The sequence below is a fragment of the Misgurnus anguillicaudatus genome, unplaced genomic scaffold (genome assembly GCF_027580225.2).
Source record: "Misgurnus anguillicaudatus unplaced genomic scaffold, ASM2758022v2 HiC_scaffold_28, whole genome shotgun sequence".
Taxonomy (NCBI): domain Eukaryota; kingdom Metazoa; phylum Chordata; class Actinopteri; order Cypriniformes; family Cobitidae; genus Misgurnus; species Misgurnus anguillicaudatus.
Window position 1 is genome coordinate 75,631 of NW_027395278.1, and position 26,572 is coordinate 102,202.

The 26,572-nt window shown below is 38.5% G+C and overlaps 2 protein-coding genes across 2 annotated transcripts in view; one reads left to right on the top strand and one right to left on the bottom strand.

Moving 5' to 3' along the window:
• Window positions 1–1,127: 1,127 nt before the first annotated feature.
• LOC141362583 (dynein axonemal light chain 1) lies at window positions 1,128–8,926 on the bottom strand. The gene is made up of 8 exons (XM_073864863.1): window positions 8,797–8,926; window positions 6,516–6,554; window positions 6,274–6,383; window positions 6,125–6,180; window positions 5,976–6,031; window positions 5,756–5,882; window positions 1,756–1,896; window positions 1,128–1,466 (listed from the first exon to the last, which is right to left on the bottom strand). The coding sequence occupies exons 1-8, from the start codon at window positions 8,797–8,799 to the stop codon at window positions 1,417–1,419; spliced, it is 582 nt and encodes a 193-aa protein (XP_073720964.1). The 5' UTR covers window positions 8,800–8,926; the 3' UTR covers window positions 1,128–1,416.
• A 1,201-nt stretch (window positions 8,927–10,127) lies between these two features.
• The window catches only part of LOC141349049 (alpha-(1,6)-fucosyltransferase-like), a 128,133-nt gene continuing 111,688 nt past the window's right edge, over window positions 10,128–26,572 (top strand). The window contains exon 1 of the mRNA XM_073864777.1: window positions 10,128–10,301. The gene's annotated coding sequence lies outside the window, so the exon portion shown is untranslated. The remainder of the gene's footprint in view (window positions 10,302–26,572) is intronic.

The window sequence follows — 26,572 nt, forward strand, 5'->3', positions numbered from 1 at the left end:
TTTTATTTGCGTTTTAAACAGCATACTTTGCTTTTAGATAGTTGAATGACAATCTGTCGCAATTCTCTCATTTTGACTGTAGATTTCTTGGTTGTTATTATTTAGTATTTGTTAATTTTGTAAAATATACAGTTGCCTTTAGCATGGTTAGTTGAGCATGGTCACAGTATCACATAAAATATGATACAGCTCTCCCTCGTAGTTTGTAAATATGTTGTTGAAACTAAAAGCACAATTATGTTGAATAAATTTGGGTTAAATGAAGTAGTTAAATGAATGGTGTATGCCATTTTAAAGACTATACTGCCATCTACTGTTAAAGTGTAGTATCGTTCATCCGTCGTTCTCAAATTCACATAAACACAAAACATTAAAAAATCATAAAACATACTGTAGTAATAATAAAATTGCAATATTTTAATTACAATCTTTTGGCAGAGGACATTGTTTATTTTTCTTTTAATATAGAAAAAAAACAATTAATCATATTTAAAGAGGTCACAAAAACTGCATACTGTATGAATTCCTAACAGTGGTTCTCAAACTAGGGGTCGTAAATTCTGTGTAATTAAACCTCAGAACAATAAGGCTACTAACCAACACCACTACATTGTATAATTTAATATGTTTTGTTTATTTCAAATTGTAAGTTTTGAAATGTTTGTCATAAATTTTCTTTGGGGGGTCACGAAGGGATGCACCGTACACAGAGGGGCTGCACACCGAAAAAGTTTGAGAAGCACTGCCTTATAAACATGCTTTAATTATGCATATCATGCCTTTAATGCTTAAAATGTTATATTTAAAAAAAAATCATACTTATAAAATAATTATCAAGAAAAAGTCCAATTTAATTTTAACTTTTATATTACAATTTTGGATTTAGCATCACTGCCACAATGATTTCCCCTTAAGTTTTTTAAAATTAATTTACTCTATAGAGACATGCAACACAGTGTCAAATTGATATGCAATCAATATACTAATGATGTTAACTGCATGACAAAAATAGCAATTAATAAGTATTTTAATAGAGTTTAGTCCTTTTGTGGTCATTAATAATCTTTAGACACAGCGCATTTAATTATTCATAACAGAGACAACTTAAGTGTAGTGAGTCCTGCAAAAAGAATTTACAGCTTTATTGTTTATAAAATATTTCAATATTTCATTAGTACCATTTATTCTGTCCTCCTGTACAATCCATAAATTATACATTTCTTCTTGTGCCAAAACATGTGTGCTTTTCTTTTCCAATAGTGTTCAAGTCTAAGAAAGTCAATGTAGCTCTTTTGCTTATATAAATACACAATAAGAAATAAAAATAATGGAAATATTGCACAAATTTTTCATCGCTAAAATGCTGGTGTTTGAACTGTAAAAATATACCAAGTTCAATATTTTATAAAATTTGCATTAACTTTCCCCTTCAGTTTCCTCTTCCTCGCGCTTGATGACTGGGTTACCTAAAAAAGAAAATTATTTTTATTTTCCGGGACCATATTTTGGCACGATGACCTCATAAGCTAATGATCATTTATTAATGTTTCATTAATTGTCACAAAGTGATACTATCTGCTGTTAAACAACAATTTATTCTGGTGTGCTAATTTGAATAGACAAATTGTGAATGTTCACTAAATAGCACCAGAAAGTTTTACTTTCTATTATTATATCTAAAATGTCAGTAAACAGTATAATTCTTCTGAATTCCTTATATGTCAAACGAGTCTTTAAAAACGAACTGATTCTCACCATCCAGTTTTTTAAGCTTGGGAAGCCTTTTAGTAGCTTCCTCTATCCAGTTACCATCAGCAGCATATTTTTCTTCTAATGGGTTTCCCACAAATACGAGGTCCACCAATGATGGGAGGTCTGCCAGCTTGAGGAACTCAGCTAAAAAACAGACAGCTTCATAAAATGCAGATTCTGCACACGTTTACAATGCATTTATATAGGGTTGTACAACCCCAAAACAGAAAAAGTTGGGACACTGTAGAAATTGTAAGTAAAAAAGGAATGGAATAATTTACAAATCTCATAAACTTATATTTTATTCACAGTAGAATATAGATAACATATCAAATGTTGAAAGTGAGATATTTTGAAATGTCATGCCAAATATTGGCTCATTTTGGATTTCATGAGAGCTACACATTCCAAAAAAAGTTGGGACAGGTAGCAATAAGAGGCCAGAAAATTTAAATGTACATACAAGGAACAGCTGGAGGAGGACCAATGTTTAGGAATAGGAATGTTGTACTATTCTTGTCTAATACAGACTTCTAGTTGCTCAACTGTCTTAGGTCTTCTTTGTCGCATCTTCCTCTTTATGATGCACCAAATCTTTTCTATGGGTGAAAGATCTGGACTTGCAGGCTGGCCATTTCAGTACTCAGATCCTTCTTCTATGCAGTCTTGATGTTGTAATTGATGCAGTATGTGATCTGGCATTGTCATGTTGGAAAATGCAAGGTCTTCCCTGAAAGAGACGACGTCTGAATGGGATCATATGTATCTAGAACTTGGATAAACCTTTCAGCATTGATGGTGCCTTTCCAGATGTGTAAGCTGCCCTTGCCACACACGCTCATGCAACCCCAAACCATCAGAGATGCAGGCTTCTGAAAAGAGCGCTAATAACAACTTGGGTTGTCATTGTCCTCTTTAGTCCGGATGAAATGGCATCCCAGTTTTTCAAAAAGAACTTCAAATTTGGATTCGTTGGACCACAGAACAGTTTTCCACTTTGCCAAAGTCCATTTTAAATGAGCCTTGCCCAGGGAAAATGCCTGTGCTTCTGGATCATGTTTAGATATGGCTTCTTTTTTGACCTATAGTGTTTTAGCTGGCAACAGCGAATGACACGGTGGATTGTGTTCACTGACAATGTTTTCTGGAACTATTCCTGAGCCCATGTTGTGATTTCCATTACAGTAGCATTCCTGTATGTGATGCAGTGCCGTCTAAGAGCCAGAAGATCACGGGCATCCGGTATGGTTTTCCGGTCTTGACCCTTACGCACAGAGATTGTTCCAGATTCTCTGAATCTTTGAATGGTATTATGCACTGTAGATGATGATAACTTCAATCTCATTGCAATTTTTCTCTTAGAAACTCAGAAAACTATTTTTCGCTGCAGCATTTGGGGAATTGGTGATTCTCTGCCCATCTTGACCTCTGAGAGACACTGCCACTCTGAGAGGCTCTTTTTATACCCAATAATGTTGCCAATTGACCTAATAAGTTGCAAATTGGTCTTTCAACTGTTCCTTATATGTACATTTACATTTTCTGGCCTCTTATTGCTACCTGTCCCAACTTTTTTTGGAATGTGTAGCTCTCATGAAATCATAAATGAGCCAATATTTGGCATGACATTTCAAAATATCTTACTTTCAACATTTGATATGTTATCTATATTCTACTGTGAATAAAATATAAGTTTATGAGATTTGTAAATTAGTCCATTCCTTTTTTACTTACAATTTCTACAGTGTCCCAACTTTTTCTGTTTTGGGGTTGTATGATAAAAATGTTGTAGTATACAGCTTTTAAACTTGAAATACAACATGATTAAGTTTAAATATGCTTCCGGACTATCAGTAATTAGGGTTGCAAAATTACGGGAATTTTCGAGTTTGGAAACTTTTAATGGGAATAAACAGGAATATGGGAATTAACGGGAATATATAGGAATTAATGGGAATAAACTGTGTGTTTAACTTGCAGAGTTGCCTAAAACAGGGAACTTAAATGTAGTTAAAAAAATCTTGCCGCATAATTTTGTTTAAACAACAAGATTTAATCCAATTTCAGTTGAATTTCTACCCTACACAGCACATTGCCTACTGAACCTGGTGCACACAAAATAATGTCAAAATGTCCATCTTTGCATGTATTCACGTAAATTACATAAATTTGTTTAAAATTTCCTTGTGCTGTGTCTAAGCGAGTGTGCAACAACATTATACCATTGTAAAGACATACACTGACTGCGAAAACATTAAGATTAAATAATTCAACAAGAAGTGTCTAAAAATGACCTTTTCCCACACACAACCCAACCCCCCTCCCCACCCCCCGAAAAAAATCGTCCATATATCACTTGGGGGGGGGGATCACCCTCCATTTTCCAGGCCTTGACTACCACAGAAGCCACACTTGGTGCATTTGAGTCCAAGGACTTCATCAAGTCACGTAAATTTTGATGATAAAACTTGGATATAGATGGTTACAGCAGTAACAACATAAACAAGCGGCTGTCGTGGTCCACACGCAACTTCCGGTAAACGGCGCTAAGAATAAACAACAATGAAGTTCTTTAAACGTAGTTTATTTATATAGACCGTTTCAGCAGTAACAACATAAACAAGCGGCTGTGGCGGTCCGCACGTAACTTCCGGTAAACTCCGCTAAGTAAGGGATAATGTAGAGGCAGCTGGTAGTTATCGGGAAATAAGCCCCGACAGTGTGATTAGGACCCGACGCGAAGCGGAGGGTCTTGTATCACACTGAAGGGGCTTATTTCCCGATAACTACCGGCTGCCTCTACATTATCCCGCTTATTACACGGCTACTTGTCACATAAGAAAAAACCGGACATGAATATGAATTTGAAACATTTTATTGGCATATTTGTTTTAAATTAACATTTTTATCCTTCCGCGAAACTTTGCACAGATGCATAAAATGATCGTAATACCTTATTAAGATCCTCTGCTTCATACTTGTCTGTCTCCATTTTTTCTCTTTTAGCCAGTCTTTGAGAAGTTTTAATGCCCATTCTGTATTTTTTTGTGTGTTGGCTTCGTAGCTGTCATGCTCTATTTTGTCAAGTTCAGTCTCAGTAAGCTGTCTGTGTCTTGTCGTGGTTGTCGAGTGTTTGTCACAAGATGGCGCCAAACAGTAATCTTTATTGATCTTTATTGGCGCGGAGCGATTTTACTCGTACAAGTAGTACCGGCTATGCGTTATTACTTTGGAGCGGTTATTATTTGAAAAGAACGAACCTGCAAATGTCTCAACTGACCAATCAGAATCAAGCATTCCAGAGAGCCGTGTAATAAGAATAAATAACAACAAAGTTCTTTAAACGTAGCAACTAGTCAGACCATTAAAAAAACGAAACCGGAAGTAAGGTTCGGATCCAGACATGTATCATGCGCATCCGATAAAACCGTCTATAACAGGCAAAAAATTAACACATAGATTACATGGGAAACCAAAACATTTGTAATTTTCGGCAAGGAATTTGTTCAAGAGATCAGTTTAGCAACTAGTCAGACCATAAAAAAAACAGAACCGGAAGTAAAGTTCGGATCCAGACGTGTTTCGCGTCAGCGCACGTGCATCCGATGAAACCGTCTATATATATTTGATCTATGGTATTATAGCTTATTTAGCAAATACTAAAATGTGTTTATACATTAGCTAGCCAGCCATATATAACATATATATCAATGATTTCTCAAGGATTTTTGATCAAATAAATTCATGGCTTGATAAGCATAAGTATGAGGATTCTACTAAATTTGTTTTACCTTGCATACATGTCTGCTTATAGCTTATAACCAAACAAAATGTTTATTTATGTTTGTATGAATATATAGTTAATATTTATGCAAATAATTCCCGTAAATTCCCATTAAGTTTCCAATTTGGAATATTAAGTTCCCATAGAAAGTTTCCAAAAATTTATCGGAAACGTTCCGCCCCTTTGCAACCCTATCAGTAATGTATCTGCCATGCTCACCCCACTCCTTGACTAAGTTGTTGGAGATATACAGGACTTTAAGTTTCTTCATGACATGAATCCCCTTCAGCTTTTCGATGAGGTTATAAGAGATCCACAGCTCCTCCAGTGTATCACCTACGGCCTCCTGTGGGGATGAGAAAAGCCAAGGAATCACTAAAATCCATGGGAAGCAATCTCTTTCAACATATAGGTATTGATGTTTTGTTACTTCACTTACAAGTCCATTAAGGTTTTTGATGTTATTCCTCCCCAAGGACAGTATTTTAAGGTTCTCTGAAAGAAATTTGTAAACAAATACTTTCATTAACATAACAGTGATTCTTATAAATGCCCTCAAGTATGTATATACCAGTTATGCATACTCACTCAAGCCATTCAAGTTGGCAATTTTTTCGATGCAGTTTGTAGATAAGGATAATCTCCTAGGCAATAAAGATGTATTAAACTGTTAAAATATTTGATACATATCCGACAGGAAAATATACAAAACACACGAGTTGCATATTTAGACTCACTCGCAGTTGACAAGACTGGAGAGAGATGCATCCATCTTCTCAATGGGAGGGATCTGACTGTAAAGCTTGACTGCTGTGGCCTCACTTGCCTTTTCTTTTGCTTTCTCCTCCTGGGAAAAACCCATGCAATCATTTAACACAATTTATGCCCTAAATATATAAATATTGTCAGAGCAAAACATATATTTTATAGTAGAAACTACTGGGTTATACAAAATAAAAAGTAGCAATAAACTTCTCACCCATTTGACCAAGGCCTCTTTAATAGTTGTTGCTTTTGCCTAAAGGAAAACAAACATGATTTGTGGTTATTTGTCACTCGAAGCAAGGTAAGTTAGCATACGCACAACCGGCGCAACGTCATAGAATGTCTCTGAACAGGTTCACGCCCACTTTTGGGGGAAAACAAACTAGACTACCCGTTGACTTCCATACAAAATAGCGGAAAAAGCAACGTTCATACACACCCGGCAGGCGTGAATAACTTAAGAAACAACTCAGATTAAACATGTTGAGTAATTATCTGTCCACCATGCCTGCCATAGAGCGCGAAAGATACATTAACACATTTAATTTGATCAATATAAAAACATGTCCCTTTCATTCTCACAGCGTCAAATTTGTGTAACAACGCCCCCCATTGGCCAGAGGTGTCTTACCCGGACATTTACTCGTACCTCATCGAGTCAACAGGGAAGCCAGTGAATGATTTTACTTCGTATTTGAAAGTTACTTAGTATTTATATTAGTGCTGCACAATTAATCGCATCGCAATTACAATCGCGATGTCAGCCTGTGCGATTATATGACAGCAAAATGTTGCAATTATATTAAATAAATAAATGTGTGGACTTGTTAACACAAACTTTCTGGTAACAGTTTGATGATTTTCCTTGCTGTTTAAAAAAAGAAAGAAAAACTAACAAAAAAGGCAGTGCACGTGTGGCATGCACGTGTGTGGTGTGCGTCGTCACTTATACCAGAGCGAAGATGGATGCAGAGGAGGTTGACAGTGATCTGGTAGCTAAAAAAAACTCTATGTCTGTTGTATGGCGGTATTTTGGATTTAGGATTACTGACACTAAGCAGTTGCTACATCACGTGGCAATACGAAAAAATCTCTAGTTTTACAAATACACATTTTAGCTAAACTGTGTGTGGATTTTCCTTAAAACCCATCAAGTTGACTCATGATACCATTTAGTATAATCGCAATCGCACATCGCAATATTAGCATCAATAACCGCAATGGGAAAAATTACCCAAATCGTGCAGCCCTAATTTATATATTATGTCTTTATATTTAGAGTACTGAGTGCACTTTTCCTTCCAGCCATACAACTAGCCTTAGTGATATTTCAAGCAATCACTGGATAGCGTTGTTACATAAATTTGACGCTGTGAAATGAAAGGGACATGTTTTTATATTGACCAAATAAAATGTGTTAATGTATCTTTCCCGCTCTACGGCAGGCATGATGGACAGATCAACATGTTTAATCTGAGTGATTTCTTAAGTTATTTACGCCTTGCGGCTGTGAACGAACGTTGCTTTGTTCAGCTATTTTGTATGGAAGTCTATGAGAAGTCTAGTTTGTTTTCCCCCAAAAAGGGGCGGTGACGAAATTTACAGTCAAGTTCCCGGATGTGCCGGTAGTCTGTATAATCTTTTGTGTCTATGTCAAAATACATTTAATGTATAAGTAATAATAACAATGTACATTTGAAGATACTGTGTGGAATTACAATGGTAAGCACTGCAGAAATATATTTAACGCGATTTCAGCTGAAAAAAAGGTAATTATTTAAATGTCTATTATCACTGAGTCTAGTACTCTATGTTATTCAAAAAAGTAATGTAGCAGACTAGTAACGTACACAAACGCTATCCAACAAGCTCACTGTCCTTAAAGGGATAGTGTATAAAACCTGTTTAAATGTCTTTGTTCTGATAAACACAAATGAAGATATTTTCAGGAATGTTTGTAACCAAACCAATCATGAACCCCATTCACTTCCACAGTAGGTGGAACGATTACTATGGAAGTGAATGGGGCTCATAAACGGTTTGGTTACAAACATTCCTCAAAGTATCTTCGTGTTCATCAGAACAAAAGAATTTATACGGGATTGAAACAACATGAGAGTGAGTAAATAATGACAGAATTTTAATTTTTGGGAGAACTATCCCTTTAACGGCATCATGTTGACATTAGCATGTCACATCTTGCCATGCCAACTAACCTAATGTCAATAATAAGTTTAATTCTTAATAAATCGAAAATTTGCTACATTCAAAATATTGTTAATTTATGTGTAACAGCTAGCAACGTAGACTCGCTACTGTACTGTAACAGATACACACAAGTGATGAGCACTAGCATTTCTGTCTTGTATGAGGCATATGTGTATTATAAACATCAAATTCTTCCCTTTCTAATTTAGCATAATGTGATCTTATTGTTTACGCTATGTAATATCTCAAATAAAGTTTACTGAATGCAAAGAAGAACGGAAACTCACCATGTTGTTCTTTTTGGTTGCTATGGAACTGCCCTCCCTGATGCAAAGCGCGTGCGCATAAAATGCTTCCGACGTCCAATATCCACGTTCCCATTGTAAACACAAAAGCCTTGTTTGACTTCGAGCGAACTAAACTGACATGCGAATGACGTCAAAGTGCCGCGAGAGCGAGACGAAATTACTATTCTCGAATCGTTCTCGCGGTACTTTGATGTCATCCGGCTGTCGGTTCTTGCAGCGCCGCATGAAGTCGAACAAGCCTATTCTGATGTACGTAAAGGGGGGTACTGAATGTGCTGGATACTAGTTATGTTCATACTAAAAAAATGATTTACTGTTCATTTAAATAGTTTCGGGATAGAGCGAGGAAAACAGATTTATCGTGCATTAAATGACAAATAATATAAATATAGTAAAACATTAATTACTTAATAATTAAGCCTTAAATAAACATCAACAAACATAATTATAGTTATTAATGTATTATTCTTTTAAATTATTTTTAAACATTACTATTTCTTATTTTTTTGCATTTCTCTCTGCATAAACTAACAAATAACGAACTGCACAAGCTTTTACAAAATTCAAGCATTTTGTGTGTAGCGTTTATAGTCTCTCACTTTTTGCTTTGTAACATTAAATATCAAAGTCATAAAGTACGACTTGGTAATGGATTAGACCCACCATTTTGGTAAAGTAAAAACGGTTCACTGTTGTATTAAACGCAAAATAGTGTGATTCCAAAGTCAGACCACTGGGTGGGACTAAAGCCACATACAGTCTATTTCAGTCTTCATACGTACTTTCGAGGAGACCAATTTTGCGCTAATATTGCGTGCGTGCGTGCGTGTGTGCGTGTGCATGTTGGCTCTACTTTTAAAGGCCATTTTTAATACGTCCTCCTCATGAATATACTGAATCGTTTAGCAAATGGAATAGCGTCGATAGGTTTTTGTGAGAATTCGGTTGAGGGGTCTATGATCAGGTGTCACAGTCGGAGACCACTATTTTGATGGTAAATTACCCTTTGTTTTCAATTCATAAATCAACACCACGATTATCACACACACTTAAACGAATCATCTTAGGCCTGGTTTTAGACAAGGCGTTCACAGAAACAGAATATAGACTAAAGTTTTAAATGTTGCTTTTATATACGCATGAACGTCTAGCTTTTTCATTTATTGTCGTATGTGTACTGAGACAATCAGCCGTATAACTCACAATACTCAGAGTATACTATGAATAATGAGGTCCGAGAAATTGTATTCACTGCCGAAGAGCGCTTGTATCGCAGTGATCTGTCTGACACACGCATGCGCAGTGCAGCCCGGCGACTGCCGAGCAGCCTCCTCAAGAGCCAAGCAGCGAGACTTCAGACAGCAGCAGTCAGTCTCCCCAGTTCCTGTTTCCGCCACGACTCGCTACACAAATCGCCGCGAAGCATCAGTTTCATTAAAGCATAGGCGCTTTGGAGATACACTAAACTCCCGTGCGATATCAAGGTGAGTCTCGTTGGTTTTTACGTTAAAGGAAACGACGTATTTCTCGCCGGCGAGTTCTCTCCATCCCCGGCCTGTTGCTAGCTACCTCGATTGTTGTACGGTAAAGATAACGGTCAGGTTCGCTGCTCGAGCGCATTGTGTTGTCGTGCGTGATCCTGAAGTATGCTGTTTACCCAGACAGTGATTCTGGCACCATTACGACCACAGAACGGTGGTTAATACGTTTCTGTACCATTGTCAAATAACGTACGTTTTAAAATAAAAGCCTAATTTTAGCCAATAGCATCAAACCTCTCAAAACCATCCACACGAATAGAGGAAACGTTTTAGTACATGGTTTTGATCGGGACTGTTAAAGCGGTGCAACGTAAATAGTCGATATGTTGGGCAGACGTTTGTCAGAAATCACAGCAGCAGTACAGCATGTCTGTGTTATGTGGTGAGAGAAAGGAAAGGGTAAGTTAACATCAAACCGCTGCCTCCTTTCCTGCAAAAAATCTGAGTGTTTACATTCAGACCATTGTGAAAAAGCCTGTATAAAATGATTATAACTCTGCAAAGTCATAGTTTAGATTGTAGTCAAGAAAGTCTTTTTAAACATTCAAAATAACTATTATGATAATGACTGTTTACCTTAACCTAGTCCTTTCATTTTCAGCTGTCTCAGGGTTTTGCATTGTGAATTTCATATCTTATTAGCTCAAGCAAGCAGCTTACTAGACTAGCGTATTTGGGCGTAACACATTTACATGTATGCATTTGGCAGATGCTTTTATGCAAAGCAACTTAAAGTGCATTCAGGCTAAACATTTTATCAATGCGCGCGCGTGCGTGCGTGCGTGTGTGTGTGTGTGTGTTCACTGCAACCCATAACCTTTGCTCTGCTAATGCAATGGTCTACCAACTAACTTAAAGAATGACACAGCCATTGTTCTGGTACTTCTTCCACTTAATCCACTCCTATTACACCCATCATACCCACTTTGGGTTGGGCTCAATAATAATCATGTTATAACAATTTCACTTCACTTTTCTGCTTTTTTAATCTCTTGTCATGTCTTCTGCCATTTATTGATGCTAAAAAACATGTTTCCTCACTTAAGAGACTTGAAAAATCTTGTCTTTTACAGATGTTTGGCCATAATGCCCAGTCTTCATATTTCAAGTGTACTAGGCGTACTAAGATATTCAAGTGTGTTATTATCTACCTAGCCTTACTTGCATTCTTTTAACATTCATGCATCTTTAATATTGCTTTTTGAAGTAAAGCAACCTAAAGGGCATAATTAAAATTACTGTTTTAATTGATACCTCAAAAATATTTTAAACTGCTAAGACTAGTCATACAAGTTAGTCATCTAATTTTTCTTTAAGACTGGTAATGACCTTTTTACATCAGTTATGTTAAATGGTAGATTGGTCCAATTTGTATACAAAACGTAAATCTGATAATAACTGCTATTATTTGGTCTGTCACACTAGGATTAGTTGACCCAAAAATGAAAATTCGCCCTGTTAAACCTGTATAAGTTTCTATATTTTGTTGAATAATAAAGAGGATATCTTGATACACAGTTGATTGTACCCATTGTAGGGATGCATAACGATTAATCACGATTAATCTATAGCAGAATAAAAGGTTTTGTTTACAAAAATGTACAGTGTGTGTGTGTGAACTATATAATAACTTTCTATAGGTAAATGCACACACATGCATGTATATATTTAATAAATGTTTACATGTGTATATACATTTGTATATTTATGTATAATTTATATACTGTTTATATAATAATTATGTATATATAAATATGCACACATGCATGCATAATTTTAAGAAAAGTAAAATAAAATAATGCATGAATGTGTGCATATTTATATATACATAATTATTATACACAGTTCACACACATGATGTAAACAAAATCTTTTATTCTGCTATAGATTAATCGCGATTAATCGTTATGCATCCCTAACCCATTGACTTCCAGAATATTTTTTCTGCTATATAACTCAATGGGTGCCGTCAGCTGAATCCAAGAATTTTCATTTTTGGGTCAACTATTTAACCTAGCAGTTATGTTTATGCAATTGAAATGGTCACAAATTTAGAGATGATAAAATGCTCACAGTCTGCATCAGAAAAATTAAACCTCTTCCTGAGTCGTTTGAATTGTGTTTGCATTGCATTGTGCGTAAAGCAGCATTGATTTATATGGGTCAGGTAGAAATACACTCTTTAGGAAACACCTGCAGATTTTTAGTGTTCACATAATAGTCAGACAAATTGATGGAATTTATTGGACACTCCTCTTCTGTGCTTATTTGCCATGGTCCTTGGAGCTGTAGCTATTGCTTGTAAGTTCCCTAAGGGGTTTTTCATTTTGCCGTGTGTCTGTTTTAGGGAATTAGGAAAAAAACAGAATAGAGAGTCGAGTCTCACACACTGTAAATATGTTTTGTCAGGTGACCTAAATGTGCCTCATTTGGTTTTATTGTAGTAAAACCTTTTTTTAATATGACTGAATTAACAAGATTAGATATCTTAATATAAACACTTAGCCTAAATTAGTTTACCCAACACAATTTTATAGATTAGATGAAGTGTTTAATTTTTACAATGTAATATCAAGCTACGTGTTGTTATCTGAATAGATAGTTATTTAAAATGGTAACATCTTTTTATTGCAAAGAGATGACTCAACATTTACCTTAATGCCCCGTTGAGACCGCCAGGGTCCGCATACAGTGCGCATGACGCAATTTTCATCATCAAAATAGTGCATGTAACATATATAGTATTCAACAAAATATAGAAACTCATACAGGTTGAGTAAATGGTGACAGCATTTTCATTTTTGGGTCAACTATCTCTAGTGTGACAGATCAAATAGCAGTTATTATCAGATTTGCTTTTTGGATACAAATTAGGCCAACCTATCATTTAACATAATTGACGTAAAAAGGTTATTGACTCCAGTCTTAAAGAAAAAATTAGACGACTAACTTGTAAGACTAGTCTTAGCCGTTTATGTAACCAGTCACAGATATGAAATACACTTGTGGTGGTAGCCAGTGAAAAGGCAATCATTGTGACAAACAACTAATAATGTGTGACAAAACTAGTGATAGACCGATATATCGGCCGGCCGATATATCGGGCCGATTTTTGCAAGTTTTTAACCTTTCCATGACAACATCGAAAGCTCGGTTTTTATTTCTCATCTGTACATATATTTGTAGTAGTAAAGTGCTAGAAATCAATATCATTTGCTGATAGTTCCTCGTCATTGTGGAGAGTGGAGTTCATGGTTCCATAGCACCCTCACCGGTTTTTACTATTTGTTAAATATAGTTTTTTTTTAAAGTTCAATAAATTTTACTTTTTTAAATTAAGACTTGTAACATTTGGCAACATTGTGTCATTTTTATGATGTAAATTGAGTGAGCAAAAGCAGTATCGGCTCCAAATATGGGCTCAAGAAAATCGGCAGCCTGTATCGGTCATCGGCTAAGGCTGATGAAAGAAAAATCGGTATCGGCATTAAAAAAAAAATCCATATCGGTCGATCCTTAGACAAAACACACAATACTACACAAAAACACAGCTGTAACTCACTAGCTGGCCTCCGTTAAACTGGCAACATACACAGCAAAATCACCAGTGTTAAATGTACACTGCTGGTGTATATTTAGGTACCACTTTTTTGTTTTACTTGTTAATTTTATTTTATTTTAATTGTTGGTATGTTTTATCATTGTCTAATATGAAAAAAGGCTATTAATATAATGTGCTTTGACGGGTAACTTGCGGACACCATGTTGGAGACCACTGACCTAGAGTCTCATTGCAGTTTCTTTCACACATGAGCATTTTCCAATCCGATCACTCTGTTAGGGTCATAAAACATTAACTTGAACATCATGTGCAGTTGCGAGATTTCCATAATGTGTAGATTAGTGTCTTACCACGTGATCCAAAGCTACCTGTGCATACAAGTGGTTTGCTCTCATTTTGACTGATATTTAAATTAATGTGGTGGCTGGATGCACATGTCAATGTGGTCACATGATTATATAACAGGACACTTTGTATACCACAGGGGTTTTAAGACAGCAGGCCTCCCTTTCAACACAATACCCCCCCCCCCCCAAAATATGAAGTGCAGAAGTCAAGACATTTAAAATGCAAATTATGGAGAATAATGGAACAAAACTATGCTGAAAAAGAGCGGCGGATAGCTATTTGAAATTGCAATAACTCTTCATCAGAGTCAGAATAATCAGGAGATTTAAAAGTGCCGAATGAAATGTAAACAAAGCTGATATTTAAAATGCAAACATCATTGTATCTACTGTTTAGTGAGTGATATGCATTTGTTAATGTTTAGGATTGACAGTCACATTTATTTACAAGTGTAAATCTGGAAATTATCTGCTTACACAGCAGATTACACTTAAAGCTCTAATAGTAGGGCTGGGCGATTTGACCTAAAATCAAAACCTCGGTTAATCTAACATTTGACATCGGTTACGATTAATAAACGATTATTTTTTTGCCTCATAGTTCACTGACAAGGTTGGAAAGTTTAGGGCACACCTTAAATCAGCCTGCAATGCAATTATTCACATTTTTCCCAAAATAACTGCATTACTGAAAAATATTAAATAGACTTAACTCTATGCAGATGTTGCATGTCATTATGTACAATTGATGAAACTTTCAGAATGGGAAGTTATGAACCAAAGAATCATACAACCCCCATGACTAATTATAGACATCAGATACATACATAATAAGTTGTATCCAGATAGCATATTGTAATGAGATGAGTAGGGCAAAATACATACTTGGACTGTATCCTTTACACGTTTCTTGTATTCGATCCATTTTTTTCTTAACTGGGCACTGATGTCTAAGCCATTTATTCTCATCTGTAATCAGGGCCGGATTAACCATATGGGCAACTGGGCAATTGCCCAGGGGCCCAAGACCTCCAAAGGGCCCAGGGCAGCAAGGGCACGAGCAAAATACTGTATCTGGTAATCTCCCGCTCGCCGCTTTATATTAAACAAACTGTCAACACGGGCTTTTGCGCTGCAAAGAGAGACGCTGCGCTTATTACTTTGAACGTGAGTTGAGAGCGGTTGAGTCTCATGCGGACTGACCAATGAAGAGAGGGCCTCAGGTTAAGACCCTCTCCTCATTGGTCAGTCCGCATGAGGTGGGTCAAAGGTTCGCCAAGCATTACGTGACGCAATGCTTTGGTACAACAGAAAAAACAAGACACGGAGAAGCTAAGTCGGAGCGCGAAGCGGAAATTAAAAAAGGAAAAGGGCATCAGAAACGCAGAAAATGTAAAGGATAAACAGTGGTGTAGTCTACGTGATACGCAGGTATCTGCGCGATCCGATCGGCGTATGAAATCAAATTACTATAGCGGCGCAAAAGTGACTGGGGAGCAGAGAACCCACAGGCGAGTGACAGCAAAGTAGCGCGAGAGCAATTCCAGTTATCACATGAAGAAATCTGCTTTGAATCGCTCTCGCGGTACTTTGACATCATCAAGAGGTCTGCTTAGCGCCACATGAAGTCGAACCTGCAGTGTAGCTGCTCACGCAACACTGTAAACAAACCGACCATGTGGAAAAGTGAACGAGTGAAGCAGTGCACAACATAAAATCCGGAGAGTTAACAACGCACATGTGTGAGTAAACAACATTTAAATCATCAATCCAGTTTGGATTACTTTATCTGGAGGTAAGGCTCCAATAAAATAAAATAAGCCCGTGTATATGTCCTGATGGTTTTTAGCTGCCTTCCAGCATGTTTGCCACAATGTTAAACTTCCTCTCCCTGTGTTCATTTATATATCTACGTTCAAGATGTAGCCTATATGATCTTAAACTTCTATGTGAGGAAAATCATGTCTGCGTTGATGTTCAGTTCAGACTTCAAATTAGATAATGTTCTTCACTTTGGTTTGGGTGTCTAATATTAGGCTGTTCTTGTATGTTCTTGATGTTCTTGTAATAATAATTAAGGAAAAGCCTATTTTCATTTTTAGACAATGCTTGTATATGCAAAAAATAAGCTTTGTATATCAATGACTATGCAAATTAAACTTAATCCATGGTCATCTTAAATGTGTATTAGTTAAAAAGTTCTGTTAAGTGAGCTTCCGTCAATGACGAGGACAACTCAGCTAAGTTAGCCAGGACTTTTCTACACCGCCAGCTTACTTTTACAGCCGGAGATTATACAGATGCTGATGTGTTTTGTTTTCATAGCATCATATGTGAGTGAATGTCTTCGATAGGGGACATAGTAGTGCATTTGTATGAGCATTTAAATATTTGTAAATCAAAATACACCTGATGACTGTTAGAATTTAAGGTATTGAGTATATGTACTGTATAATACAGTAATATATTCTGTATATGACCATATTATGGTGATCCTGGGGTCGTGATGATGGGGCCCTTGAATATTGTTGCCCAGGGTATAACAAAGTGTTAATCTGGCCCTGTCTGTAATGCTTTTGGTGTTAATGTAGACTAGAAGTTCTCCCGTTCTCTCTCTCCGTCATCTCTGAAGTGTCTAATTAAACTCACGCGGGCGCGTCTTTTCGCGGTTTTGAGTGAGTGAGATGTGATGACATTACCCGGGCTGCTTAGCACCCCTGGCAAACTCGATTCCTTTTAAGGATCCGGGTTATTGTGAGTCACTCACTAAAGTGATCCGGGTTGGTTGAGTCACTTGAGTCACTCGAGTCAGTATTGCTAAAGGAAACTCAAGCCGTTTCTCAATGTCAAGGAAGGATCCTCGGAAGCTAGAATTTCGAGGATGCTACGTCATCGACGTCCGTCGAAGGACTGTTCCAATGTCGAGGATCCTTGAAATTTCAGCCAAGGACTGAGTCCTTCGTTCGAGAAACATCCCATATACAGGAAAGGATGCAAATTTGTATCCTTCGCGCTCTTCACGCGCTGAAATCACCCACAATCCTATGCGCGCAGCACCGAAAGCACACCTTTCAATCACGCAATGACGCAATGACGTGCACTTGCTAGCCTGTTCCATTTAACGTGTTCTCCGAATGCTTAAAAGGAGCCTCGCCTAGCCTCTAAAGGAAGTGACTTGAAAGGACTAGTCCTGCCAAGGAAGTATCCTTGACATTGGGAAACGGCTTCAGTACAGACCCACTTCGAGATTCTCAGAGCCGGAAACATTGCAGACCATGGGACTCATGAAACACTGCAGAAAACTGCTGTCATAGTAAAGCTGGCAACATGGCAGACTAAAAAATACCACATCTGAAATATATATATTTTTTATTTTTATTTATCAGTTAAATCAGTTAAGTATTGCATACATTTTGATTCTGATTTACCCTTTAATCCAGAAATACAATCTATAGAATTTTTTAAGTCAAGTTTAAAAACATTGAAAAGGAAAAGGGGTTTATTTTTCATAAACTTCGATACCACATCTGAAATAGTGAGTCTTCCTACTACGTTATGGGTCAGCGCCGGAGAGTCTCGAGTCTGCAATGTTTCCGGCAGATCTACGAATCTGCAGTGTTTCCAGCTCTGACTCGAGAGACAGTTCGCGCGGATCAGCCGGTTGCGGATCAGCCGGTTACGGATCAGCCGGTTACGAGTTGAGAGATTCTCGAGTCAGAGCCGGAAACATTGCAGATTCGCATGTCTCTCGAGTCCGCAATGTTTCCGGCTCTGAGTGAGAATCTCGGGTCGATTCGCGGCTCGCGCGGATCCGCAGGTCTCTCGAGTTTGCAATGTTTCCGGCTCTGAGTGAGAATCTCGGGTCAATTCGCGGCTCGCACGGATCCGCAGGTCTCTCGAGTTTGCAATGTTTCCGGCTCTGAGTGAGAATCTCGGGTCAATTCGCGGCTCGCGCGGATCAGCAAGTCTCTCGAGTTTGCAATGATTCCGGTTCTAAGTGAAAATCCCGGGTCAGTTCTCACGCAGATCAGACGGTTACGAGTGGATCTGTAGAGCGAGCGAAGTCTCATTAATAATGTTGAAAGAGGTTTGTATGTGTGGTGGCGCTGTTTATGGCTTTACATTGAATTATAGTAGGACTCAACTGATCCGGGTTAATGATACTAGAGACTCGCGACTCATGAGTTAATTTAAAGATCCGGGTGAAAGATCCGAGTGAGTCACGACTCAAACAGGTCTACTGCTTAGAGACCCATCGGTAGATTAAACTGAGCGCGTGTGCGGTAAAAACTCGATCGCGCATTCCGTATTTTTGTCACAGGTGCCTGCACATTCGCGAGTACTTCTTAAAAAAAAGTACTGTGCTTCTTTTGGTCACTAGATGATCCTGCTGCTCAGTTAAACAGTGTTTGAGTTCTCCTCCATGTTTCGCTGTGCCACTGACAGGACGGGGCGGAGTTACGCAACATCACACGCAGCAGTTTGTTTTTAAAGGGAAAGTATTAACAGGATTAAAAACCGAAATAACCGACATGATAAAATAATGTCGGTTAGAGGTTCTGAATTTCGGTTTCGGTTATTTTTCGATTAATCGCCCAGCCCTATCTAATAGTGTCTTTATGAACAAACAACAGAAGTCAAACCTGTATTTTATTCGCATATGTCTATCAGGGCCGTGCAGAGACCTTTGGAGTGGCAGGTGCTCAAAGTACAAAAAGGGCACCTAGCTGACATGCATGCACACAATTGAAACACAATAAAGCAAAACAGAATAGAAAAAAAAACATTTTAAGTCTAATATTTTTCTTTATTTTCCTTGCAAATAGAGCCAGAAAAATCTATATAGACAGAGATTTAGGCTACGGTTACGCGGAAACAATCTTAAAAGAAAACACAAAATTGCCGTTGCATTATCACTTTTTATTAGGCATTTATACAAGCGTTTTTTGGAGAAATCTGCGTGCATATGGTGACGCAAAAGTGTGTGATATTCGATGTAGTTTGCCTGTGATGTAAACGCGTATGTGACGAGAGCCACTGTGAGCAGACTTTTGCGTTTTTACCATTTAGACAGGAATGTGACAGTAGAGCGTTTTTAAGATTTCCACTTTGGAGGGTGGTTTCACTTTTTTTGCGTTTTAAGCCCCAAAAACGCTGTCGCCATGTAAACACAAGGCACATCTGATAAAATATTTTTAAGTTTTCACCCTTGAGCGTTCTTGTGTAAACAGGGCTTTATATCTATATTATTTACAGTGCATTACAATGTCAACAGTATGCAGTTTTGATATTATATGATATTATATATTGCATTGTGACATTATTATTAGGTTCACAGGCTAATTTATATTTTATTTTATTAATTTTATATATTTAAATAATAATAAAACAGCATTTATGAGGATAAATCAGAGATTTATAAAATCAGTATGAACCTGTTTACCAGTGATGTGAGACCCCTCAAAGCCTGCGAATCTGTTCTCCCCCCAACAAAAGTGAGTGAACATGCATCATTACTGTAGCTAGAATTACTTGCATCTAACATTCTAGAGGTTAAACCCAACAATATAAACAAAAGCTGTGCATGCTCTCCTCACGTCGTTCTTGTACAATAATAATAAGTAACTTTAACAAGCATACAGCATCAGTCAATGCCGACTCGAGGGGGATCCTCCCTGTACTGTGCACTGTGTCGTAGTAAGAGCGTGTGAGCTAGGAATCGTCTCCGGAAGAGATTGTCCGTTGAAAGGTCAATGGGTCATCATTTGACTCATTTTATTTACGACTTAATTATTTTTCATTAATTTAACTAATGGTTAGATTGGAAAGGCTTCACAAAAGGGCATTTAATTACAAAAAATGCCTTGACCATAAGGGCACTTTGGTCATCCAGGGGTAAAGGGGCAGGTGCTCGGGCACCCTCCGCCCCCTCTCTGCACGTGCCTGATGTCTATAATCATATAGTGACAAATGCATGTTGATGTCAATATTAAAACACTAGTAGGTCAGATTTTTTTCTCAGTAGTTAACACTAACAGGGACCAAGATGACTTCATATGCGCATCTGTCTGAAGTGCTAAAGTCCCACATAACAACGCAACACTCATGCTTCGTTCACACAAGTCGCGGTAGAGGCATCAAGCGCGAGTGATTTCAATGTTAAGTCAATGTGAAGACGCGTTGACATATGTCTGGAGGTCTCGCATTTAAATTTTTCAACTTGCGCGTTTCCCGTGGCAACGCTCAATTCGCACGAACTAGACTAGTTCGAGACTAATGCGCGAGTTGAAAAATTTAAACTTGCGAGTAAACTTAAAATGTTCAAGCGGCAAACTAGACGCCGTAGACGCAAATTCAACGCCTCAGACGCAGCTGATGTGAACCCACAGTTAGATGTTTACATGAGAGTTGCCGTTCAATCACGTTGCATTGCATTGCGTAATATTGCATTATAGAGCAGCTGTTGTCAGAAAATCAGCTGTGCAAAACATTACAAAACAATCATGCGACGCACTTTGCTCTAAACTTGATGCACTGTACCGTAACACTAAAGAGTGATGTGTGACAGCTAACAGGTTATCCAGTACAGGACATGGTAGGTTTAGTTATAAAATGCGTTGTCTCTCCAGTAAATAACCAAACTGCGTGTGAACACAAACTTATTCAGAACTCAAATTTAATTGCATGCTGCCGCATCTGCTGTGTGATTTTAACATATATGTATACATATTTATCTGCGCGCCTTCCCTGACATGCTCTGGCGCCCCCTAGAGGAGGCTTTGAAAACCCCTGGTCTAGCAGAAATGCTCCGCTCACGTCTGTCTTTTCATATTTGTCATATCTGAGTAATGAACTGAGAAATCTAATAATGGCCACGATGGATAATTGTCTCCTGGGGTGAATTATGAAGAAGAATTATTAACCCAGGAAAAGACGTTCTGGTTTATGCTCATTTTATTGAGATTGAATGGAGGAGTAATCGAGTGCGGGGCTTTGCTACTTTCTTAACGTACGTTCCCCTCATGCTGTGAAGTGAAGGTCAGGATGGGGGCTGCAATAAACCTCAAAATCACAGATCAGACAGGAACAGAGGGATTCTTCTTCCCCTCCCCCGTCCCCCATGCTCATCTCCTCTATTCTGTCAATATCAGGTGACTACTCTTGGCTGAGTTACCATAGCGATGTGGGCAGTGGGCGGGGATAAAGAGCTTCTGATCAGTTTTAATGATAGTGTAGTTTGCCTCTCTGAGCAGGAGATGAAAAATCTTCTCCAATAGATTTTGATTGAAGTGAAAAGAGGTGCGGCGGGAAATGTGCCATAGCGTATACACGTGCAGGTGCATGAGTTTGTGGGAGATGGATGAGGAAGCCGGCAGTGGGGTGGGATAATCGCAAGGACTAAATATCTGGCAGGAATCCTAATGTAGCTTTCCACATGATGAACATTTCCACTCACTCTTTCCCCATTATGGTTCTGTGACGTGGCGTTACAGCCCAGGCATGTTTTCTTTCCAGGATGAGGAGACCGTGACTAATTCTTCAGAGCCCTACGGACATAGTAAAAGTCGACGTGTGTGCGCGCTTGCGCGTCTGTGTGCATTTTGCTGGTAGGTTGTTGGCTGACTGCTTTTGCGCCCATCAGATTTGACAGTGGCCGACGTCAGGGAGCTGTTTCATCGGCTATAAATACCACACTGCAATGTGGAGTGGCGTTCTGGCAGCTGCAGGGGAACTTGCTGCAGGATTACACCGACTGCAGAGACCTTGTGTGACCCCTGCAGACAAATAACATGTTTTTGCACAAACATATGCTCTGAATGATTAAATAGGCATATTCACCCTGGAAGACTTGAATTTTGCAGTCATGATAGTCAATGATTGCCTACTGCAGGGCTTTGGTTAAACTAGGGGAAATTTGTTGCACATGACACCGCTTTACTCGTAAGTTCTCCGTGCCCTTGCCGTGGTGAACAGATGAACACGAACGATTTTGCCAAATGAACATCTGCAAAGCAGTTGGTTGATGCTTACACTAAGACTGTTCAGTGTGAAGGCCTTGATCCTTTAGAGACAATTTAGGTGTACAGTTGAGAACGCACAGGCACATTTTGCACAATGATTGTGTCCTCTGCTTGACAATGAGGCCAAGGTTACTTCAAAGCAGCAAAAAGGGCAAACACTGCAATCGGAAATAGACCACAACCATCACACATACAGCCCTACAGATACTAAAATGTGCCATGTAAACACTGCAGATTATTGATTGGTCAGAGAGAATCGTCACTAACACTGACGCATTGTATTGTAAATGCAAGATAAGCTTGCCATCGTGTGCCATTGAGTTAACCGAAGTGATGTCTCGTCTGCACTGTGTTGTACGAATTACCAAGTTACCTTTTTAACAGTGGAAAAGGTGCAGAGCCAAGTCATACCACGCCATGAAAAGCGCTAATAGTAGCTGTCTTATTTAGCAATTTTATAATGATTCTTAAATCAAGATTAAACAACTTGAGATATGAAGTTTTTTTCTAGTGAAAAAATTAGGTCATGCATAAAATTTGTAAAAATGCTAGTGAAATATGAAAATAAACTTAATTCAATTAACTTAATTCATGTTTATTTTTCTTACCCCACTGGCACAAGTTTTTACCTGTTTTAAGCATAGCAATCAAGACTTAATATATTGGGTCATTGGGTCAAGTATCTCAATCGAAGAATTTTTAGATATTTTTGCTTGAAATCAAAACAAAAACTAAGACATTTTTTGTAGCGAAACAGGTTTGTTAAGCTTAAAACAATCTATTAACACTTTTATTGGAAGCATCGATTCGAAAAAAAAAAAAAAAAACGAGAATCGAATCGTGACCTTAAATCGAAAACGTCATCGAATCGAGGATTTGGAGAATCGTGACACCCCTTCCAGTACACCATCAGAACGCATTTTCAGCACGTCTGGGAACATTATAAACCGAAAAAAAGATATCTCACTTGAACCAAGTGTTGGCACATAGGCGCCAATCCCGTGGGTGCGCCGGGGCTCGGCTCGAGCATCCACCGAAATGGCCAATGCTCATTTGCTTCACATTTTGCGTCTAAAACGCACCACTTTCCTCCTTTTCAAAGTGCGTGGGCACTTCAGATCATTTGTCGTTGCTAAGTAACCTAAGCATTGCTTGACATTGTGACGAGCACCCACCGGCGGAAAAAACGGCGCATGTGAACACCCACGTTTGTTAAGAAATGCATATCTGATCCTCGTTTTCATTTTTAGATTTTAAAATATATTTATGCATTATAAATAAGCCTATAAGCATCAATGCACGTGTGCACATGCACCCATGCACGTGCGCACACATTTTATTAGAATGTATTTATTGTTGTCAAAGTAAAAAGTCTATGTTTCAGCATATTCAACTAACTTATTTTTTAGCAGACTTTCCCTGTGAGTGGCAAAACTGCCAAGCAAAAGCTTCAATGCTTTGTGTTTTTGTTCGACCCCATAAATTAACCCCACACCTTTGTGCCAACAAACACACCTTGCCCCACCTGGGTTGAACCCTACCCCACCCAGCCCTACGCCAACACACCCTCTGACACACACATAAACTTGAGGCACGTTGCAAAACAGAGAGTTATGCTGAAATCCCAAGGGACCTGTGTCCAGGGTAAGGAGCAGGGAAACATTTTTGAATCATGCAGTCCTGTAGTCTGCATTGCTCAGCAGTTACCCCAGCAATAATATGCTGTCTCAGCTCAACTGGTGCATGCTCAACAGCATCCCAGGTGTCTTGTGGATTGCTAACGGCTTCTTTGGGACGATTAAGAATCTCTACGGTGCTCACAGCGATTGATGGATCTTTGTGTAAAGCGCAACAGAGGTAAGGTCAGAGAAGCATACTGTATGTCTATTGGATATTGAAAACAACCAGATTTGCAGGGATAGGGTGTATCATCCACTAAGTGCCAGTTTTCAAGAGGCATTAGGTTTAGGATGAAGTTTGATCATATGGTTGGCGATTTCAAGAGCTAGGCAATGTGTCAGCATATTGTTATCCTTATAGCAGGCTTGAAGGATTGTCATACTAAGAGGATTTGGAGAGATATATCTAGATTGGCATGATTGGATTTTACCGCGTGCTGATTGATATCTTCAACATCGTCAGACTGTACTTTATACAGGATATCAGTGGCTAGGAACACCGTACGTAATACACTTCACATAGCTCATAGCTGCACCTGCTGTCTTATCTTTGGTCTGTATGCCGCCTTGGCTTAGACTGTCCTTGCTGTCTTTTTCACTTCATATTTCATCCTCCAGATCTGTGACAAGGAAGGCGTGACGAAAAGTCCACACCACAGGAAACATATTGAGGGCGCTTTTGTAGAAAAATCCCCTTGGTCATGTGATAGTGGTAGTTATTGATATACATGGGTCAAAACAATACAATGATCAATCAGGAATATTTTATTTATGCCCAATCGGGCCAGTGAAAAAATTTGATTTTACCATATAATCATTACATATTTTAACAATGTGTCTTTCAAACTGGCTTGTCCTCTAGGGTCACGCGGGGCAAGGTAGACCCTGGATAGACGGCCACTTATGGTGCTTTTCCATTGCATAGTACACCACGGTTTGGGTCGGGTCGGCTTACTTTTGGGGGCTTTTTCACTGGGTGCAGTATGTAGTACCCGATACTTTTTTTTAGTACCACCTCGATTGGGGTTCCAAGTGACCCGATACTTTTTTTTAGTACCACCTTGATTGGGGTTCCAAGTGAGCCGAGCTGATACCAAAACGTGACGTGAAAACACTGTAGATCACTGATTGGTGTGAGAGAATCGTCACTAGCATCATCACTATAACGTAAAAGATAAGCTTTACCTTCGTGCTAGCTTGCGCTGTCTCGAGTAAACCTGTTGTCATCTGTGCTTTGCTGTAAGTTCCTAAACTCCCTTTTAGCGATAAAAACATCCACAAGTAGACAATCAGGAACATTATACCAGTTCCAGACTTGCAGTTTGTGGCGGCACATTCGCAACGCACACTTCTGCATATATGCTTAAATGAGGCTCGGCGGAGCGCGTCGACTGACACCATGGGTGTTTGTACAGAAACTGTCATGTGAGAGAGAGGTAGTGATAAAGGTGATCCACAAACATCTATTTGTGGTGGTCAATTTAAATTTTGGGTCAAAATTAGAAATAAATGAATGTATGGGGAAGTATAGCATTCCAACAACGCTCTCACATGTATGATGTCACAGCAGTAGGCAGCGCAAATATAACAACACGCCTATAATCCCTCCCACTCCGAAGTGATACTAAACTCGATGGAAAAGCTAACCAACCCAAAGTGTGGTGAGCTCACCCGACCTAAACCGGGGGGGGGGGGGGGGGGGGGCTATGCAATGGAAAAGCGCCATAATTGACTCCATTTCACCAAATTTGCATATTTTTAGACTGGAGGAAACCGGGGTACCCAAAGGACACCCACACTGATACAAGGAGAGCGTGCAAACTTCACACCGAAAGGCGCTCAAATAGGACTCAAATCATGAACCTTCTTGTTGTCAATACCCACTGTATGATTTACGTTCTCATTTTTTCGGTTTAACAAATACAGTTAAAATCAGCTTTTATTTTGGCAGAAATTCTCAAGTGAAGGTCTTTGGGTTTCTGCGTGTTTAATGATTTTAGAAAGCTCTCCATTCGAAATGATGCCGAATGCTGAAATACAAGCTGAACTCTCACAGCACCTCTAGAGCCTTCATATGGTGAAAACTTTTCAGACGCAACAGAGCATTACCTATTCTCTTTAAATCGTGCAGCACATGTAGAGTATATATGTAATTAAACCCTTAGCTTTTTGCAGTAGAGTAATTCCACGATAGGCCACATTGCGATTGGAAATTCATTTATTGTGCAGCCTGTTCTTTTAAATCATTTTATCCCGAATTTTTGAATTCTTTGAAATTTCTTTCAGTTCTTTCTGATACTCCTTTTACAGTTTATTCAATTTTTATGACTGCATTACATTATTATTTCTCGTCTTTTTGTCTCTTCTGCCCTCTGAAAATTGCTTTCCCAATCCCACATTTACCACTGTACATTTGTCCATTTCTTTTTAACCAATGTGTACTATAAAATGTTAGAAAGAATGCTTGATGAGACCATGCCAAGCCTTTCACTCTTCCTGTTTGAACTTTAGCACTTAGCGAAGTAGTAAAATATTTGCCTCGCTCCATTACTGTTTACATAAGCCGAATTGAACACCTAAGTTGTTTCGATTGATGGTTTTGTGT